This window comes from Melospiza melodia, chromosome 13 (genome assembly GCF_035770615.1).
Source record: "Melospiza melodia melodia isolate bMelMel2 chromosome 13, bMelMel2.pri, whole genome shotgun sequence".
In the NCBI taxonomy this organism is placed as follows: domain Eukaryota; kingdom Metazoa; phylum Chordata; class Aves; order Passeriformes; family Passerellidae; genus Melospiza; species Melospiza melodia.
In genome coordinates this window covers 17,345,279-17,361,591 of record NC_086206.1, presented here as the reverse complement: position 1 = coordinate 17,361,591, position 16,313 = coordinate 17,345,279, and the positions used below count along the sequence as shown (strand labels likewise).

The following is a 16,313-nucleotide window of genomic DNA, read 5'->3' as shown; positions in this document are numbered from 1 at the left end:
CGTGGCAGAGGTGAGCGGCCAAGAAAGACCTCGTCTTTTCAGGAAGGAGCTGAGCACTGAACCACTTCATAATTTTAAGGCTCCTCTAATGAATTTTTTTTTGGGCATAGCAGGTACAAATCAATAGATTAAAATACTGTACACTCTGCTGCATCTAATTCTTGACTGCCTGAAATTGCGGGGGAGGACCGAGAATAACATTTGTCACTCTGAGGGCTGAGTGCATTCAGATTTGTGAGCTCTAAGCCAACACAATGCAAAAATAGTCCAGGATATGACTTAAGTTATCAAGTGAAAAGCAAGAGGCCAGGGATCTGCGAGGCTGTAGTTGGCAGACAGGCAGCTCCATCCCGAGCTATCTATCACCGTATCGGCTTGACCCGGCACAGTGTGACAACATCTCAGTGCCCTCGATGCACGCTGCCTGTATTTCAGCGCTCTCTGAAACGATCGTTTTCGTTCACTATTGCTGCACCCACTTTTTTCCCTCCAAATTCTGGCTTTTAAAACTGTGTCACTTGCGACACACAGTGAAGCGTGCAGGCCTGTAATCGTGGTGCAGTGAGTGACGAGGACAGAACTTGCCCTGCCTCTCTCCTTGCTTGTTTTGAAGCCCTGTGGACTTTGTGACATGATTTGCTTTTTTTCCCAATTAATAAATGTCGCTGTTTTGTAATGCATCTCAATGCAACACTTTACATGGAAGGAATCAAAGCCAGAGGAGAAGTTTTCTAGAACTGGTGTTTCTCCTTCACGCAGAAAAAAAATCCCCAGTAAATAACAAATCGAGCAGTGTCCTCAAGTTTCCAGCGGGGGTAGAGGTTGGAGTGTCCCTGGGTGCTGCTCTCAATTGTTAATTCATAAAGACCCACAGTCCTGAGCAATGCTGCCCCAGCTTGTCCTGATACAGCAGAGATGCCGATGGCTGTGGACGGAGGCGTTGAGCCTCAACACCCTGTTCCAGCGAAAGCTCTGGCATCTCTCTGACATTCAGTCCTTGGGCTTTCCATTAAATCTGGGTGTCCCCGAAAGGCGGCAGGGTGTGGGGACAGCGGGGTGTCGGCAGAGCTCGGAGCCCACACGCCTTTGCCTCCCTGCCGCCACCCGGCCGGGGGAGCAGCAGCCCTGGGGAAGGTTCTGGCACGGATTTTCACCTCCCTGCTTCCAGCAGCTCCTGATCGCCCCGGGCCGGGGCTGTCTGTGCAGGGATGCGGCCCCTCCCCGTCCCTCACGGCACCGGGGCCGCGGCCGGCGGGGTCGCTTGGGGGGCGGCCGGGCCCCCTGGGGGCTGCCCTCAGCCCAGCCCGGCCCGGCCAGGCCGGCACGTCCAGGGACACAGCGGGCACAGCTCCCGGCCCGGGCACCGCTCTGACCCCAGGCAAAGCCCTGTCCCCGGCACAGCCCCCGGTCCAGGCACAGTTCTGATCCCGGGCACAGCCCCCGGTCCAGGCACAGTTCTGATCCCGGGCACAGCCCCCGGTCCAGGCACAGTTCTGATCCCGGGCACAGCCCCCGGTCCAGGCACAGTTCTGATCCCGGGCACAGCCCTGTCCCCGGCACAGTCTCGACCCGGACACAGTCCCCGGCCCCGGCATAGCCCCCGGCCCCGGCACAGCCTCGGCCTGGCACAACTCCCGGGCACAGCCCTCGCCCCCGGCACAGCCTTGACCCCCGGCACAGCCCCTGTCCCCGCTATAGTCCTGGTCCCTGGCCCAGTCCCTGTCCCCGGGCACAGCCCCCGAGGGCTGCAGCGGCCGCCCAGCCGCGGGTCCCGCCGCAGCCAGGTGCGGGGGACAGGCCCCGCCGCCCGGGAGGGGCAGGAAGGTGAGGACAGCATCCGCTGTTTGTTTGTTTCTTGTTTGTTTCTCTCTAAATCCCATCCCTGCAACAAAAGGGGAGTCTGGGCGGAACTATGGATCCGTCTGGCCGCGCATCCAGAGCGGAGCTCCGGTTGTCACCCGGCGGCTCCCACGGGCCGCCCGGCCCTAGGTATGTCAACAGAGCACTTCCCTCGGCTTTGGTCACAGTATTTCCAATTTTTCTTTTTCTTTTTCTTTTTCTTTTTCTTTTTCTTTTTCTTTTTCTTTTTCTTTTTCTTTTTCTTTTTCTTTTTCTTTTTCTTTTTCTTTTTCTTTTTCTTTTTCTTTTTCTTTTTCTTTTTCTTTTTCTTTTTCTTTTTTTCTTTCCTTTTCCCTTCTCTTCCCCCTTTCCCTTTCCCTTTCCCTTTCCCTTTCCCTTTCCCTTTCCCTTTCCCTTTCCCTTTCCCTTTCCCTTTCCCTTTCCCTTTCCCTTTCCCCTCTCCCTTTTTCTCGTTTTCCTTTTTCTCTCTCTCATTCTTTTTCTTTTTCTTTCTTATTTTTCCTTTCCTTTTTCTATTTCTTCCCTTTTTTTCCCCCCCAGTTCTTGAATTTTCCCCCTTTTCTTCCTTTCTTTTTCCTTCATACCTGTGCGCACACAGAGACAAATCTAAACCCAACGGCAATCAAAGAGATCTTTTAAAATGACTTTTTGGATCAGGCTTTGAGTTCTCTGCAGGGAGCAAGAATGGGAGCAGGCAGGATTTACATTTCATGGCTTTTAAAGAATCTCAAGTGCGGGGAACGGCGTTTGCCGAGGCTGAGTTTCACAAGTCTGTGTGGATGTGCCTCGGAATGTGTATATGATTAAGCTTAAAGCCCTCTTCTGTAAGAAAGCAGGCAGATTTCGTGCAGCCTGAGCCCTGCTTCTCCAATTTTGAAACAAAACTTCTTGCCAAGGCCTTGGCAGTGGGATATCACTGCTGAAGGGGATGGGATCAGGGTGTTGGTATTGTCTCCCAAAGCTGAGGTGTGTCCACTGCAAACAGCCCCTGCTCCCTCAAGCACTGAGAGCCGTGACAATAAAAATGATCCCAAAATTGAACCTAACAAGACCTAGTATTTTTTTTTTACTTTCCTACCCCTTCCCCTCAGCTTGACTGCTTCCAAACTCCCTGATGAAAGCATTTTAATATGTAGGAAGAGCTGCCGGAGTCTGCAATGCGATTCAGTGTTCTGTGGTGTAGGATGAACAGATTTTCCTTTCTGTAGGGTTTCCTCCTGCAAAGTCATTGTAGAGGAGGGAATACTGTAAGATTAAATCTGGTTAAAATACTATATTCATGTCACACCAGATACGGTCTCCAGACTGTGCACAGTCTTTCAGCTTCCTTTATTGTGAAATCCTTTTAAAATAGCACAGTATAGTGTAGAGAACTTATTGAAGTATAACTGTCTTACACCAACTCTGTCAGATAAAATGAAGGAAAGTGATCAGGCTTCTTAAATTAATAAATCTGCTTAGTGTCTCTGGTTGCCTTCACGCTCTCTTACTGTCTTTGACTCTTTCCTTATTAATAAACTGATAGTTAAATAAAGCTGCTAAGTGAAGCAATGCACCTTGTCGGTGGAGGAGGGTTGGTGTTCCAGGTGTGCTGTGCTGGGCATGGTTGTGGGTTTAGGGCAGGGATGGGCACAGCAAAGACTGAAAGCAGGCTGACCACATCAGTTTCTAGATGCTCCTCAGGTGTGAGGCCTGAGTACCTGTTCCTCTCAGCCCCCTGCATTAATAACAGGATGAATTAACCGATTGGCATGAAAGGAGAGGTCGTCCTGAGAAAAATGACACCAAAGGTCCACAGGAGTCATTTGCTTTTAGAGATCCCGGGCCAGGTGCCAAGCATTGCATTTATCTAAGCACCATCCCGTTTCTCAAAAAAACCTCAAAAAACAAAACAACAAACTCCAAACCTGAAAGAAAAAAATCAAACTAAAACAATAAGGTAACATATTTTTCGGTGGTCAGTGGGTCCTTTCAAAGAGGCGTGGGTTCTTTTGAGTGGGGAGCCTTGGGTGGGATGTGGGACAGGGATTATTCAGCTGGCTCTAAATGTGCTGCCCACTTTTGTTTTCAGAGCTGCAGAGCTAATCTGGAATCAAAATGCTGGAAAAGAGCCTACAGTTTGTCTTGCCTTTTTTTTTTAATTCAAGTCGATCGGGCTTGTGGTTTATCCTTGCTCTGATTATGCTGCACGGTTCCAATAAATGCACGGAGCTCAAACATTCCTGCAGGCACTTCATAGGAAATACATGTGTGTGTCTGTGCATGCACACTCAGGGAGGGAAAGTTGATTGTAAGGGACACAACAAAATATCCATATTTAAGAAATGTGGATTGACTCGCTGACTTATCTCACTTATTGTACTAAGATTCACTCTATGTTGATTTTTTTTTTTAATTAGGTTTTAAATATGTGTTGACAGGATGAATTTGTACAGTGTGAGTAACTGCAGGGGGAAATGACAGCTCTGCTTTTGTTATTAAACTACTGTCTTGAAAATAATGGACTGTGTACAAAAATTGATTATTATTTTGCCAATTACATTAGTGCAGCTAATAACAATCATTAAGAAAGAAATACAGAAAGCTACACACTTTCAGATATTAGAAACTGATATTCACTGGTGAGGCAAAAAATACGTGTTCTTAAGGTAATTTGTCAGTAAGAATCTGCTGTTATTAATGTGAAGTAAATACTAAATATGTGAACTAGAAATGTTTCACTTCAAACTGTGTTCATTTCTTCTTCACTCAGCCAGAATTAATAAACAGTACAAGAGACTTTCTAAATTTAATTTAGGATTTGCATATAAAAGGTCCTATTCTGTACCATAGTGGCACAACAGACAGGCTTTATGATGTTAAATATTCCTTTTAATAATAGTTTATTTTAATATATTTACTAAATTAGGTACCCGAGAGAATCATCTACAACGGTGATGTGAAAATCCCTGTTACCTGAGGTCAAAAATAAAAGGTATGTTTTCCTTTTCATTAGCAATTTGCCATATTTCAGCAGGGGTGGTGATTTCTCTGCTTTGTTTTCTGCTGCTAAGACGGTGCTTTCTGCTCAGCCCCGGGGAGCCGCTGACAGGCTGTGGTGCAGTTTCCTGGGCTTTTGGGCGAGGCTGATTTCAGGTGCCTACAAGAACCACTTGTAATGATGGGGCTTTGTACTTTTGTCAGCCAGGCAGCTCTCTCGTGTCCCACACCTCATATATAATGCTTTGCAAATGTTTTCTTTCTTTTTCTTCAAATGCTGGCGTTCAGACATCAGCTACGGGGATTTAAGGATGGGTCTTCTGAAGATCTCCCTCAGATCTTGATGAAAATCATGAGTCTGTGTTAGATGACTTCAGTACTTACAAATTACAATAGAGTTTAATTCACAGAACTGCTTTCCTCTGGAAATTCATGTTCATTCAATCTGTCAACATTGACTAAAAAATATGCTGCTAATGAAAATGTGGGAATTAAAACTTTCAATCCCTTCCCCTGCTAGACTCAAACAGGCACTTTATTTTTTTTCTTTCATGGAATCTGACTTTTATTGACCTTGACTATAAAAATACTAAGTGGGTTAAATGAGCACCAAGGTTGCAATGACAGATTCCTGTGTGAATTTTTTTTATGAAACCTCCTATTTTAGTTAAGAACACAGCCTGCCGTGCAGCCTGCCACGCTTTGATCAACGGTTAAGTGCTGTTAAAAAGAGCTGAATTTTATTAGCTCATGGAATTAAGCTTGTTTAAATAATAGATTTAATTTTTATCTTTTAAAAGAAATGTAAATAATAAATTAATAAATTTCTTTGTTAATTTTGAAAATAAATTTAAGTAACAGATTTATTATTTAAAATTTAAGTGAGGATGGGGAGGGTGTAACTGGTGCTGTAGCCTGTACATTAATGGAACTGAGAGAAGGTTTTAAAGGTGTATGGGTTGTAGGAATAGATTTCTCAAGGAGCACTACAGGACCTTCATTTTAAGCCTGATGCTCCTCTTACTTCCCTGAGGAACACCCTGGATAGGGTTTTGCCTGCATTGCATTTTTTTTTTTCTGTTTTTCACCACTGTAAATGAGAGGGAAGCCAGCTCACTCGCGTTTTTTGTGAAAACTCAGAGTGCAATATGCTTTTTTTGCAAGAATACAGCCAAGTTGCTATCAGCTGAAGTAAATACATGAAGTGTGTATTTTAATAGCAAAGGTGCAGCACTTGTTTCATCAGCTTGCTCTTGGGGAAACATTTCTAATTTCAATGATCCCATAGGAAAATCTGCCATGCTTCCTGTAATTCATATATGTGACTATTAGATTTATACAAATTAGTGATATTTATTTTTATCCATATAATAAAAAAGGAAATGTTTTTCCCTTATCGACACTTGTGATCTCAAGACTTGCTTAGCCTGCTGCTCTCTGGGACAATTCCTTGTGTCTTCCTTCACTTTTTGTGGTTATATTTTCCCATATTGTAGACAAAAAAACCCCACAAAACAACCAGCAGCAAAATCTGTTAGTTTTAAGCAAATAGCTCTTGGGTCTTGGAAGAGTTAACAAACTTTTACGGCAAGGTTCAGGCAGTTCTGACCCCTATGGTAATATTTCATCTAAGGTTACTGTTGGGAGAGAAATCAAATTTCAGCTGTGAACATGATTGACAGGTGAAAGCAAGAGAGAGAAAGACATCTGGTCAGATGGGGAATTTGGGCAGGAGAAGGACAATTCAGGGAAGTGTCTCTGTGATATTAGGAATAATAAGCTTAGATATGAAAACTCCGATCCTCCACGCTGTCTGGAGGAGAGCTCACTTGATATTCATGGAGCTGGCTTGGTTGGGGGAATTTAAGACTGTACATTTATAGTAGTGGACAGTAGTCTCCATGGTCTGACTTACTAACTTGGCTCCTTTGAAGGAATTATGTTATTTCTGGCAAACTTGAAGGATTTCAGGGCCGTTTATTTAATGACTGTGACAGGAATATTTGGTGGTTGCTGGTTAAGAGGTTCTCACCATGATGTCCCTGGCAGGTCAGGCAGCAGTAGGGGTGGTGGAGGCCAGGACTGGTGTCACTCCATGTCCTCCCACTTCTGACAGCTTTCAGAGGAAGCACTGCAGGATGAATTTTGTGTTTATACACTCTTATACCAGCAACAAAATTAGTAGCTACCCCATAAAATACCACTAAGGGTCCATTGTGCTGTTTTACACAGCAACAGTTATTTTGCAAAGATTGTGTTTTGTCTTATTCCAGCAGCACCAGCTAACATCCCTTACAATACATACATAACCCCAGGTGTGTTTCACTGTGCTTCAGTGTATTTTATTTGGTGCAGGAAAGCTTTTCCATCCTCCAATGTCATGGAATATCCCTGTATTTCCTGATCAGCATGATGATGTTGGAAAGTAGAATTTACTTTTGACATAAAAAAATGTAGCCAGGTTTTTTTCTAAAAAAGGGAAGAAAAAATTTGTTGGTTTTTTTATCGCTGTGTGTAACAATGTTTCAGTTTTCAAAGAGGCTCTGAATGACCTTTTTAGAGCTCCAAGGGCAGGATGAGGCAATGATGGACCCTAAATTGCATCCTACCTACATCCCAGGTGAGAGGAAATATCCTGGGTGGACTTCTGGTCCCACTGAAGCCTTTGGTAAAATCACCCTTTAATTCCTGGGCCCCACACTTCCACCACAAAGGAATATCTACAGGGGTGGTTGTAAAATAAAAAGCAAAATCTGAACTTATATGGAGGTAGCTGAGCTGTGAATTCCCAGGATGGATGTTCTTATTTGGGAGTAAGGGTGGAATTCCCCCTTCCCTACTACAGCTAAGCTGCTTTCAAAATATAATAAATTACCCAGGAAAATCCACTCTTATTCTAGAGTAGGAGTGTCCACCCCGGCAATGACTAGCGCTGCAGTATAGTTTATTTCCTAATTTCCCCATATGGATGAGACCTGAACTAAGGGGAGAATAAGGAGCAGTAAAGAACAGAAATGTATTTTCTGTTCCTTTTCCAGTTTGCCTCCAAGACTTTTCACACAGGGGAAATCATGGTGCTCTGAAAATACACATTTACTTACTTTTCACTGCTATTCCTGCATTTGCACATGCATTTTTGAAAAAGATTTGTGTTTTGTATAAGACCTTTTGCATTCTCATAGTATTCACGTGTATTTTTGATGTGCAGTTGAGTCTGTCTGTTCATGACATCATTTCTCTTTTCATGGCCGTGGCCTGGGATATCAAACTACCCAACTTCACTGGAAATTAGATCTTGTTTTTATTCCTAGACTGTACATCTGATAAAATTGAAAATTAAAGCTAAGAACTGTAAAAACAATCAAATTTCTTTGTGCATGAGCAAGTTATTTTTAACTTTACGTTGTTGAATTAACACTCCCTGTAAAATGTCTTTATTTTCCGAGGCTGATAGCAAGATAACTTCCATGAAATATTATTGGCAAACTTCCCACAGCAGTCAATGGGAGCCTTGTATGTATTTTTCAAGCAGATGTGCTCTGTTAAGCCTAAATGAGAATATTTTTTTATCAAATGGGTTGCAATACGTTATTCTTGATTAAAAAATTCAGAGTAACCTCTCCCCCTCCCTTTCCTCTCCCCAAACATATTTAGTACAATTTACAGATCATTTTACATAGGTAAAAAATAAGTTCTTGAGTGTTTATAAAAAGCAGGATTTTACTATGCCTCAAATGCCTTTCTAGCTCATTCCTGTGAATTTGAAGTATGAAAATGTCTCAAATCTTTATGAGTGAAGAGAAAGTATATTCCATATGTAACAACTTTTACTCCCCTAAAATTCCCAGGCAAGTCAATTTAATATTTTTCCCTGTGTTTAAAGTAAGCTCTAAAATATTTTCTGGTGACGTCATTCTTGCTGTTGTGTAGTTCTAATAAAGGATTTTAAGTGCTAAAAAAAAAAAACAAAACCCCAGTTATATTTTTAACATCTCTCCTGGGTTTTCTAATTTGTGCCACTTACCAAATGATTCGCACTGTACCAAAATACAGGAGATTGATGAGACAGGAAAAGTACTGATTTAACATCCCACATATAAAATTACTTCTCAGGCTCCACATATAGTCACAATGTTTAGAGAGTGAAGAAAACGGGAGTTGGGAGTCACAGTCTGACTCACTTGTGAGACTTTGACCCACTTATTTGATTCTAGATTCAGCAAAATACTGGAGCACTTTAAACTTGTTATCTGAGGTTTCTTCTAAAGGTCTGTTACCGTTGATCTCTTTATATCTCAGTTTACACAGTTATAAACCTAGATAATTAATTCTTACCTTCTAGGCTTTTGTGGGAGTTAAAAAATAGCTGTAATGTTCCTTGAAGCCCTTTAATGAAAACTGGTTTATTGAAGTCCTTGTCATTTACCTTACTTCATACTCTGGGATGAGAAATCACTGGTGTTGCCCAGGTCCCACACACCATTTCTACTGGGATGGGAATTTACTCTCCTGAGTTCACTGGGCCTGGATTACAAAGATCAGGTGCTTCGGGAGCTGGACATTTTCTGAATCACACATAACTTTACCCTGATTTTGAACGTGCCAAAATGTAGGCAAAATCAGTTATGTGCCCCATCTCTCTCTTAAAGACAATATAGCTTTAATACCTCTATGTACAGAAGAGCTCCTGTGCACCTGCAAGGCATGCAGAGGTCACACTGTCCTTGTAATTCCTCCCCTTCCTGCCATTACCTTTTTTTCCCAAGGTTCGAGCCATTATCATTCAGCACTTGTGCAGCTTTTCTTTTCTTCCATCCCCAAATTATTATTGTTTCCCTCCTACCTTCTACCCCTCCCCAACCATAATGGAGTCCTCAGCTGTAAATTTGCTAACTATAAAGATTTTTGCTTGAAATGTTTTGAAAATGCTGCGAGAAAAAAAAAAGAAAAAGAAAAGAAAGCCTATGAACAACACGCTGTGCCATGCTCCAGCATTGCACTTCTATGGGAAAGATAATAAAGATATTAGCACTCATATAATTTCAGATAGGAAATGAAACCAGACATGAAAGAAACACTAGCTCCAGCTGTTGAGTGGGAATCAAACTAGCTATGGGAATTACAGGTATTGTCACCGGAGACAGCCTGACTTCTGAGAAATGACCTCAGGTGTAGGAGCTTGCTGTGGCCCCTTGCAGATATTAACACCTAATTAACAATCTGCGAGAGCATCCTACATCTTAATCACCAGTGAGGTGAGAATGACAATCACAAGGAGGAGAAGGAGAAGGAAAATGGTAATTTTTCCTCTGCACGCATCATCTAATAACCATGGTTATTCAGATGCAGCTAAATGCGATTTCCTTTTAGTCATTTCTGTCTATTGGAAGGCACAGTAAGTTCATTTGCTAGCAGGTAGGCAGCGGAGGTGAGAATTGAATTGATCTGAGATACTCTGAAAAATTGACCCTGAGGTCATTCCTAGTTTAAATTGGGAAGTAAGGCTGAGCTCATATCTTCCCTTTCTTCTCTCCCCTCTCCCTATTCCCCCTCTTTTTGTGTTTTCAGGCATATTAGTCTGTACTGCGTAATTACTTAAACATACTCTGATGGTGGGGAACCTTGTTCCCTCAAAGTTAATCAAAATAAAGAGAGCTTTTGTTAGCAGTGATAGGTAATTAAATCTCGGCTGGGCTTGTGCAGGGCCTTTGTGCCGGGTTATTGACGGCAGAGCCGCGCTCCCCGGCCCTTCTGCTGCAGCACAGCCCCGAGCAGCACCAAGATTCAGGCCCAGCTAAATTAGGAAATGGGGTGTGAAGGCATGGAAAGCTTAACGGGCCCAGGCTGTCAAGGAGAGGGGTGCATGGCAGCACATCCTGAGTCTCCCAGAGGAAGGGCGATTTCCCTGGGGAGAGGTGCACGTTTTAAAGAGGAGAAAATCAGAGGTGGCACTTCTGCATTTCTGCGATCTTCTGGCTGTGGTTTTAAGCAGCAACAGCTGGAAGTGTGGATAGGAACAACCTACTAACCCAATTGCAGCTCCAGTGTACACACCTAGGGCCAAATTCTGCTTCCTATTACCTGGTGTAAATGCTCAGGAGCATGGGGGAGCTGATGGAGAGGCTCTGGGCTTAGTCCCATACCAGAGGGCTGGTGCTAGTAAAAAAGCAAGCAAGAAAGTAAAACAAAGACCAGATTTACTTGGTGCCACCAAAGCCAAGGCAGGAGTAGCCTCCCTGGGATCTGTGGTGATGCTCCAGCTTGCCTCTGGATCACTTGGGCAGGATCCAATGGAGCTGTAATGTAATGCCTTTTAATGGATGCTTTTATGTGCGCTTCCAAACAGCTTCCACTTTCAAACGTCTTTACAAGAGAGTTAAAACAGGAGGCAGGCAGGGAATGAGGAATCAGCTCGTCAGTACATTTGTAGTCCTCATTCTGCAGAAGCTCTACCCATGGCACTCCCTTGCTGTGCACAGGAACAAACTCTTTCCATATTACTTGGACCCAAATTATATTCTAATAAGGAGAGAGTGGCAAAGTGAAGACAGCATTATATTAACCACTCAGCTTCCATGGAAACTCCCATCATTTTCTTTCCCACGACAAGAGATAATCTCTGTGTTTTTTGTTATGTTCATTTCTTCAACTCCTTTAGCTTTGTTTTCATGTGTTGGCCTTGCACTAAAAAATATAACTTGACATCTTGTGTCTTCTCAGCTAAAAAGGTATCAGTTCCTGAACTTAATGTCAGCTGTACCCAGATCAAAGGCAAGAAACATAAAAGTTGACATATATTATTTATTTCATGGTTTACATCAATGATGCTTCTCCCTATCCTTTTTTGTTATTATTGCTGATGTTTTGCTCATAATGTTGCGCTCACTTCTCAAAAGTGTTTGTCCCCTACAGACAAATATTCATATTAATGTAATCCATCAGCAGCTAACAAATGCCAGCTCACTTCAGCATTTCCCGCACATCCAAAAATCCCATTGTTTTTGCAGGACTTGGGTGTGCAAAGAATGCAGGATCGGGCCCAGGGCTGGAATTTGGGAGCTGGAGACTTTTTCCCTCAGCCCCTGCGGTGCCCGGGGTTGGCTGGAGCAGCCTGGGGCGCTGGAGCAGGGAGTGGGAGACGCTGCATTCCCTCCCTGCATTGTGAGCTGCTGCAGAGGCGAGACCAATGTCAGGCTTTGAGGGGAGCAAAAGCTCTAAACAGACTTTTTCTCTTTTTCCCAGTAGTTTGGGGTTTTTTTCACTCTGCCTTTCCCCATCTTGTTTGCCTTCAAAGTCTGAGTGAGTAATGCAGGGTCTGTCTTTCTGTGTCCAGAAAACCATCTGAGATCAGTCAGAAATGATGCTCCAACCTGTGTTTCCCTCTGACTGCTCCATTTAGTGTAAAACTTTCCTTTTTTTCTCTCTTTGTCAACAATTGTGGCAGGTTTTACTTCCTGAGTTACAGACCCTGCTGAAATGCTGAGTCTGATCTTGCCCCCTACCCTCCCACGAGCTATTTTTTTCCGCAATGAAAATAATAATGCTTGAGAACCATCCTTGGCTTTTTGTTTTTTTGTTTTGTTTTGTTTTCTTTTGTTTAGTTTGGTTTTATTTTAAAGCTTGCTGACAATTGTCAAATGTTCATTCTAGCAAAGAAGTCCTGGGAGGGTCTAGCCCTGCTGCACAGCCGGCAGGAGTAATTTGCAGTGCTCCTTGGAGCTCAGCTATTCAGCCAATGTGTGTCGCTTTACTATTTCTTTAAAATTTAATTGGGATCAGGCAATCAAGTGTCTCCAAATTTTTTGCCTCTTCAGGCTGCAATAAAGCCACTTATAATTTATAATCAAAGTTTGGTATCGTTAAACTAAACTGTAAAACCTACTTCAGGGCTTCAGTTGTAAAATAAGTATAGGATGAATATTGCAGTGGGGCTTGAGCAGCACAGCTCTACCAACAGCACGTGAATGAATACACACACACACATATTTCACACTTTCTTTTTTTTTTTTCTGAGTGTGTGTGCATACGTTTAGTTCCAGAGGTAAGAAAGATGTAAATAATAGATAACTGCCATGTATTCTTTCTTGGAAGGATTGAAGCTAAGATAGATTTATAGCCCAAGCAGTTAATTTAAATGCAAAATGAAGTGTTAATTCATTAAAGTCATTTATGCATCAACATTATTTTTATGTCTTTATTTATATTTTCCTGTAATATGCAGCAATGTAGTATTCATCCTGGGGTTTTTTCTGTCTGTTGACTGTACTGCTCCTTTGCTTAGATTTTTTTCTAACAAGGCAGCTCATTTAGAAAGAAATGTTTATGTGAAGTGCTTGTCAGTTGGCATTTTTACTAGTGTGCTAACCCAAAGGTAAAATATAAAGGCACGTCTTTTCCTTGCTGGCTTGTTGCTACTAGAAGGGTTCCTCCCTTGTTAGCTTGATAAATAATTTTACTAGCGGGAATCTGCTGAATTTTTATGCTTGCTGTCTATTTTCTGCTTGCTGCAAATAAATTCCAGCACTCAGAGGGCACTAAAACTCCAAACACATGGTATTTTCCCATTTTGTTGCTGGTTGCCCTGAAATATTTATTTCATCTTGTGTTTTTAATTAAATCTTTTTTCTAAAAAAATTGTAGGAAAAAATCCCTCAAGTTATACAATTATTTCCAAATTAATATTTTAGTCTGAATTATATTTAATATAAAATCTTGAGTTTAAATAACACATTATCACAGGTACTCTAAATGGGTAGTGTTAAATCAGTCATCACTCCAACTACCTAATGGTTTTCAGATTAAGTACAAGGATTATTTATTGATATATTATCCATGTAAGCATTTCTTGCAATTTATTATATACTTTTAGTTTTCCCAGTTTTCCATCAAGAAAATTAATTTAATTTGCCACATAAAAATTCGAGTTTCACAAGAGAATGCACCAAAAAGCTTTAGATTACATCCATTGCATGGATGGCAGAAAAAAGTTTGCAAGAAAATTAACTGGGAAGGCTAAAGTGGAAGAGCAGTTGGTTCATGTTTTTACTTTTTTTTTTTTTTTTAAGATTTGCACATTTTAAATTTTAATTTAATTCAAGAAAACAAGAGTCAGACCCAAAATTCTCCCCCTTCTCCAACAGAGCAAATTCTGCTTGTCAGAGGGTGCCTGTCACATATCTGGAGACTTGGTGCTCCTTGGCAGCACATCCCCTCTCAGTGTCCCAGGTGCTCATGGTTCAGTGTCCCACATGCCCATTTTGGGGGCTTTTCAGCCTTGCATGGATTTGGAGCTGCTTTTTGCAAGGCTTTCCTGCAGATGTGCCCAGGGCCAGCTCCTCCTGCCATGCCCATGGGTGCTGCTGTCCGGGGAACAGATCACTTTGCATCCAACAGGATCCCTGGCTGTGGGTCCTGTGGAGCTGTCTCAGCTCTTCCCAAAGCTGCAGGGATGCAGCCAGCATCGATTCCTTACACACCTGCAGCTCAGGGAGTGAGCAGGGAAAGGACCTGGATGCAGGCTGGGGCTGCTGCCCCTCTCATGCCCACCTCATCCTTTCCAAGAGAGGGGATGCAGGGCAGCCAAGCAGCAGGCCCTGTTCAGACTTTCCCTCAAACTGCAGAAGGACAAATATTTTTGAAGATGGCAGGCAAATCCACACAACACTATATAATTATTTGCATATTTGTAGCACAATTTATGTAAAAGCAACCCTCGAACTTTGTCCCAAATTCTTGCATTCCTACACCAACCACCCTCCCATTCATTTGCTTATTTCCATAAGAATTAGGTGATGGATCTGAGCAGTGTAAGCACATGCTTCTGCCTGGCTGCCCTGCAGACATCAGCCTTTTCACTTACATGAGCACATCCCAAATCAAGTAATTGGCTGGTGGGAAGAGCTGATACACCAGCCCTGAGCAGATAAAGGAAAAGCTTGGGCAGTGGGGCAAATTACCCTTGGGGCCTCGGCCATATAAAATCATAAGTGAAGCAGGGTTGTGAGGGGTCTCAGGAGGTGATGTAATCCATCCCTTTGCCATGAGGCAGGCTTACATTATCCCTGATGGATATTTGCATAACCTGTTGTTTAAGCCCCCCTTGGAGAAAATGACACGTCCATGGAGCCTCCCTGGCAGACCTTCATCATCCTCCCTTCTCAAACGCATCTCTCCCTGTCTAACCCACAGCTCAGGTCCCTCATGTCCCCGCACCAAGGACAGCCCATTCTTTTCCTCTTTGCTCTCACCCTTTGCATATTTGAAGGCTGTTGTTATGGCTTGCAGCAGTGTCCTTTTCTCTAGACTAAACAGCTCCACGTTTTCTAGTCTTTCTTCATAGGTTATGGTCATGACATTGTTATTTAATATCTTGTCTGAAGAGTCTGCATACAGTAAACTTGCTGGAATTCAATTTACCTGTGTTGAAAAGGACTGTGAGGATGCTGCCTGCAGGCTTTACAGCATTTGAAAGAGGAATAATTTAATTCTCACTCTGATATTCTGTCTTATGCAGGATGGAGGGTACAGAGCATTTCTTTACCTGGGAGTGTTAACTGCAGCCTCCCCATGAATTTACCCTGGTAACAGGAATATTATAGTGCAATGTGCAGCCAGAGTGTAATGACAGGCTTCAGGAAACATGTTTTAACATTTTATAATTTTATATATGAAAGTAAGAATGGGAGATAGGATTCTGCCTCTGTGGTTGTAGGTTGCACCTTGAGGTGTTCAAGGTGCTGCATGCATAATCTGTCCCACAGGTTTCATGAATTTCAAAAGCAGCTGAGCAGCTACAGCCACCTGCACACCACCTTTCCCTCTGCTGGTATTACTGCTCAGTTTGGGTAGATCAGATTTTCCTTTGTGACAGAAGGAATTTTGCCCCAAAATGCCACAGATGAAGGTGAACTGAAGAGGATTTCTTGGCCATCTGGGTGGACTTTGCCCTTGGCTCTAAGTTGCTTTTTTAAAAGCTGAAAAATACATTTTGTGCTTTTTCAGTGAAGATTCTCTTTGCTTCTTGGAAAAAAAAAAAGAGGGAAAACAGAACCTACTAATTCTGTTTCTCTCATTGACTTCCAGTGTCTTGCCTGGGAGGTTGGTAGGTAGATATGCTGGAGCAAATCAAAAGTGTATTTACTTGTGAGTAAATATTCCCCAGGGACTTTTCTTCTCAGATGTGCTGGCACAAATTGCTCTGCAGTGGGATTAATCTGCATGGCAGAATACCAGGCAGCATCTCCTGGAGGTGGATTTAAGTTTTGTATGATTTTGGCTTCCTAACTGAAGGCTTTACCAAACCCTGCCTTGAAAAGTGATAATGGATGTGCACACACTGCCACCTCACTAAGACAGACCAGGTGCCACTTCTGGAGGTAAAATCTGACAGATTTTTAAGGGTGATAGTTGGTGTATTCATACTCATCATGTACTTTTATGAGGGGAAGATAAGAATTTCCATTTATGATACAAAT

At 42.7% G+C, this 16,313-nt stretch overlaps 1 protein-coding gene across 3 annotated transcripts in view; it reads left to right on the top strand.

Moving 5' to 3' along the window:
* Positions 1–16,313, top strand: part of MAF (MAF bZIP transcription factor) — a 184,573-nt gene that overhangs the window by 7,671 nt on the left and 160,589 nt on the right. For 2 of the 3 annotated variants that reach the window (XM_063168065.1, XM_063168064.1), the window contains exon 2: positions 4,769–4,834. The exons of the other annotated variant lie outside the window; for it this stretch is intronic. In XM_063168065.1, the coding sequence (XP_063024135.1) occupies positions 4,769–4,802 (34 nt within the window). In that variant the 3' untranslated portion in view covers positions 4,803–4,834. The remainder of the gene's footprint in view (positions 1–4,768; positions 4,835–16,313) is intronic. 3 annotated transcript variants of the gene reach the window in all.